At 39.2% G+C, this 5,357-nt stretch overlaps 1 protein-coding gene across 1 annotated transcript in view; it reads right to left on the bottom strand.

The window, feature by feature from the left end:
* Positions 1 to 2,731: 2,731 nt before the first annotated feature.
* The window catches only part of CAV2 (caveolin 2), an 8,988-nt gene continuing 6,362 nt past the window's right edge, over positions 2,732 to 5,357 (bottom strand). Inside the window, exon 3 of the mRNA XM_042872779.1 lies at positions 2,732 to 4,800. Within this exon, the coding sequence (XP_042728713.1) occupies positions 4,650 to 4,800 (151 nt within the window). The 3' untranslated portion in view covers positions 2,732 to 4,649. The remainder of the gene's footprint in view (positions 4,801 to 5,357) is intronic.

Here is a 5,357-nt window from a genome sequence, read left to right on the forward strand (position 1 = left end):
AGATCAATTTTGCCTATCTGAGGTGTGCTAATGCATTTGGACTCCTGGGAAAGCATACTTTGGGACGTACCCCACTCTGCTGATGTACAGTCAGTGCATTTTCAGGTGACCAAGGCATTCTCTTCCCTTATTTTGGGATTCTGATTGGGGTTGGATGCGAGTAAGATGCCAAGTTGCTCAAACAAGGGCAGTTCTGGGCATGACCAAAATAAAACTGTAGGTACTGAGGGAAGGTTACATGAAAGGGAGGTGCCTCCTGAGTTTAAACATGTTCCTAGCTGGGTGGCATCTGGGCAGGGATTACAGTTTTGGATTTAAATGCCTATCATTTCAATCCTGTGTTAGGTGTATCTTTTATTATAGCTAGTCCCTGTAGGTTTCAATCAGGGTAGCTTGTAAGAGCTTGGTTGGTGCAGAAAGTAGACTGAAAGCCTTAATTCTGTCAGCTGAAGGTTAAGTTTTCCAGACTCGAGCAATTTGTGTCACTCCTTTCCCAACCCTTTTCAATATCAGGTTCCTGACCAATATTGAGCTAGGCCATGAATGCTTGTTGGCGTCAACACTATTCTGTGCCATTCAGCCACTTCTAGCAAGTTATTAACTGTATTGTGTAGAAATAGCAACCTCTCACAGGACTCAAGCACCCCCTCGCTGAGGCTTATATAAGATACGATTTTTTGTCACTGAGATCATAGAATTACAGAATCATAAACTGGTTTGGGTTGGAAGGGACCTTAAAAACCATCACATTCCAACCCCCTGCCATGGGCAGGTTGCCACCCCCCAGCTCAGGCTGCCCACAGCCCCATCCAACCTGGCCTTGAGCACCTCCAGGGCTGGGGCACCTACAGCTTCTCTGAGCAGCTGTGCCACTGCCTCACCATCCTGAATAAAGGATTTCCTCTTAACGTCTAAACCAGGAGGTGATGAGAGATGTACGTGGAGAAGAGCCTGTTCCACTGCTTAGATACTTAGATTGCTTCCATAGGCCTGCACAATTTTTAGAGGAAACAACTTTTTTTTTTTTTTTTTTTTTTTTTTAATGCAGCAGAGGAAAGGACCCAAGCCAAGACAAACATTTTGCATTAATCACTGCAGAAACTCTTCTCAGGATGATTCAGAGCCGGAACCTATCGTAGCTCCTCTGGATTGCCTCTACTGAAGACATTTTCTTTTTGTTGAAATAATCTTTGGAAGATCAGTGTCACTAGGTTAAAAATAGCCTTAATAATTCACCCCTCAGTTGTAAAACCCTGCATGAAGAAAGCACCTCAGTGCATAACTGTGTGCTCAATGGAGGTCTTCAAGAACACAGTGTACTAACAGACAACACCAGCAGAGTGTCCAGAATTGGTGTTCTGTTTTCACTTTTTTTTGAAAAAAACATGTTTTTATCCACGTATTTTTAAAAGGGAGTTCATACAGCTTAACAGCATTAGTTTTATCTCTGCAGGTGGGGGAAAGATCACACCCTGCAAAAATAATGAGCTTACCATTCTTTGGCTTCCGTTAAATGTGAATGTGTGGTCTGAAGTCCCAGAGCTGCAGGGATGTTCTGAATTTTTCAATTGCTGTATGTCTGGGTGAGCCTTCTCAGTAGGTGGAGAAGGGCTCTCACTTACTAAGATCTCAAAGTTTCTGTTAAGAATTTGTGCCAATTTTTGTGGTGGACACGTAGGGTGTGGAAAGATAAGATACAAATATCTAAGTTCTACAGTCAGATTAGAAGGATTTTAAGGAAATGTTCTCACAGGTTAGATTTCACTGTGAGTTAAAAGAGAAAAGCCCATGAAGATAAATGGGGTTACTTCTGTCTGTTACTTGTGACCTCTACGACAAACATAACACCAAAACATTTTACATCACAGAACTGAATCTCCAGTTGTCTGTAAGGTCTACAGTAACAAAAAACAGGTTAGAATTGGAACATCTCACACTTCATTTACTTACCCTCACAACTCTACCACAATGATGGAAAGTTTGCTTTGAGCAACAGCATTTTTCCCATTTCACAGAGCACAATTCAAAACAGATGATCTGAATCAGATGCAATTTTTCCTAGATTTGTAGTAGAGAATGAGATTAAGTTTCTGGATTCCCTCTTTTGCCTAACTCTTATCTGTACGTTGCTGTTCCAGTGCCAGCTGGTATCATTTGTGCACGTTTCAAAACAATTAGAAATGAATTTAAGGAATGGATCCTAAATCTACAAGCACAGATTAGAGCCAGCACCCATTCAGTTCCTGTTGTCCATGGATGGTATCAGTTATGGCAGAGCTTTGTCATATGTCACAACTTTCAATTCCTGAAGTCTGTGATTGCTGAAATCCAGTGCAGTCTGGGGCAGATGCACAGTAACAGAACCAGTTCATGACAAACAGAAAGGCTCAAATCAAAAGAACTAAGAAAATCATTCTCCTTTATTCTCTGTGGTAGCCAGAGCTGGATGACTTCAGTAAGCTACTGAGTGCATACATGCAGCAGTATATAACCTAAATGGCTATACTTCTCCTTAATCTCAAGGTTGGATGCACACCTGAGTTCTCTCCTATCTCAGGCTTTTATAGGGCTCCTTCTAGACCAGCTCTTCTTAGACAAGTACTAATTCAAGGCACATTTTTGGTTAATTAATTCATTACATGGATTTTTTTTTATTTATTTTTTTTTTTTATGTAGAAAAGATCTGTAAACATCCTTGGATTTTGTAAAAGAAAAAAAATCTCAAAAGAAATCAAGCCTGGCCCGATCAATCTTTATTTTCAGCATAAATACTTCAGTTTCAACAGAAGAAAGGTAAGACCACATCAGAAGAATAAGCTAACTTCTGCAAGAAGTCTCAGTGTGTACTAGTCAGTAGGGTCCAGTTTTCAAAAGCCATACGAATCCCTCTCTAACTGTGACAAATAGAAAAGAAGTTCTTAATGTGCAAAAAAAACCGCAGTGTTAGCTAGCTCCTGCAGGCCAGTGAGTAAGGAAATTCTGCAGCTCATTTGTAAATAAAGCATGCACCCTTAAAAAGAAATAAGCCTGGGGGATGCAGCCAAAATTCTGCACCAAGAGACCTGAAAAAGACACATTCTGTCTGGGCATAATTTGACACAAAAAGATACATAATTTTTCTCTATAAGTTAAATACAGTGGATATTAGCAGAACAGTACTGATGCTTATTTACTTCTTTTCCCTCTCTCACATTCTGGAAGTATTTCATACTGTTCAGCATTTTAAGAGCTTTTTAAAGAGTTGAAAAACCTGAAAAAATAAAGTTGACAATTGGAAAAAGCTGATTTTTTATTATTTTATTTTATACCCTTTTTGATAAGAAATCTGTGACACCGTTTTAGAAAATAAAATTCTAAATCATACAAACATTTACAAGGGCAGGAAAAAACAGCAGCATAAACCCATTAGAAGGCTAATCTAACTTCAGTGTACCTCTGCATATGTTCTGTTACTCTGCTTTACAGGCTGTATTAAGTGCAGACAGAAAAAGGGCTTTGTTATGGGTTAGAATTCAAAGTAGAAATAAGCAACATAGAGAGTCAAGTCAGTAGACAAGGAGTTAGACAAGGATACCAATTACATCCACTTGACTTATTTAATAGCTTGTTACTTAGTTAAAGTGCCAGCATAGCATCCAGCATTTTAAATATCTCAATGTCCACACAGATAACACACAGAAATAGGCAGGGTTGCATTTACTACTGTCCATTTTTAATAAAAAAAAACGCACTTCTCATAAACAGGTATTTCCAGCTCTTTTGCATAGTCTTGTATTAAAAATCTTATACTCTTTTCTTTTGCACACAACTATATATATAATGGATGTCTTAGAATTGCACAGCAATGCTTAAAATCTGCATAATTTATACATTGAAATTTTAGTTTAAGTCATTTATTTGCAGTTTCTCACTCTCACTGCCTAGTAAGTTTGTTAGAATTCAAATACTATAGAAATAATGCTTCAAAGAAAGCTCATCAAGTGCCATTTACAAAGGTACAAAATATACAGCAAAGTTAACCTCTTATTAAATAAAATATACAGATTAGCTGATAGTTCAAATCATTAGGTAACACCTTATCTTAAGGGATAACCTTCTGGGAGCTTTTTCCCCAACACAGGAGAATTATGGAAGAGTTAACTTCTCTGTATGCTTATGCATCGTGCCCTTCTTTTTCAATGCAGATAATAATGGACTGTGTATATCATTTAGCAAAGTGAGGGCCAAAAATGATCCCTCTAGGAACTGCAGTGAAATCAGTGTGAAACCCTAGAGATCATTCTCACCCACAGTATCTCAGCCTACTAATTTAAATATTTCTTGTAATAATGCCAATCGTTATCACAATGGTGGCAATTAAACCTTCAAGAGATTTTTTTCTGTAATCCAGCAATCAACGTACCATTAAAATAAAGTGTTGCCAACATACTCCACATTTATTCTGCTGTTAAAATAGTTAGATATGAAAACTGCCTACTTAGTCTTAAATTCATTCCCTGAAAATAAATGAGTTTTAGAATAATAGCATGTTCCCACTTAACCAGCCATTATCATCTTAGCAGGTTGGAATGAATGGTAAGTGCTTGCATGTTACATTAGAAAGAGGTATAACACCATCTACAATTACAGCAGTGTTGCAACCCTGACAGTTACTCTTGATCCAGACGTATATTAACCATGGCAAAGCATCGGCCTACGCTATGAAAGAATGGTGCAACAAAAACATCTGTCAGGCTCTTCCAAATGGTTTGCACTGAAGGCAAGACCATGAGACAGGTTCTCACAAAAGGCACCACAATCCTGTAAAAGAGCAAATGGAAGATCTGTGAGATTACTGCTGCCACAGCACAGGGAATTGAGAGAAGAAAAGTGCTTGCTTATGGAAAAGGAAGGGATCTTGCACTCATTCTCCACTGATTTTGTTCACTGACAGCCTCACACTTACACATGCATAAGCACCATAACATACACGCTCCTCTGTCTCGGCTCACTTGTGCACAACAGCTTGCCAGTCCTCATCATGTTTCTGCTTCTTCCCAACTGGCAACACTGAGCTAACTTTTGGCCATGCCTGCAATAGGGATGAACGTTTTCCTATTCTCTCCTGCTGCTGGAGGTGATGCTGCAACTTGTGGTTAAGGATAGGTTCTTGAAGGAGTCAAGAGTGGGGCTTGACAGAAACCATACACTTCCCAGTTTGATCACCTGGGAACAGAGTTCTTTACGATCCTCTCAGGGCATTCTTGTGTCCCTCGCTCTGATGTCTCTTCAGGTGCTTCTTTTCTGTCTCTCTTCTACACACACACACACACACACACACACACACACACACACACACACACACACACACACACACA

The sequence above is a fragment of the Lagopus leucura genome, unplaced genomic scaffold (assembly GCF_019238085.1).
Source record: "Lagopus leucura isolate 7727_CA_CO unplaced genomic scaffold, USGS_WTPT01 Super-Scaffold_100008, whole genome shotgun sequence".
Taxonomy (NCBI): Eukaryota; Metazoa; Chordata; class Aves; order Galliformes; family Phasianidae; genus Lagopus; species Lagopus leucura.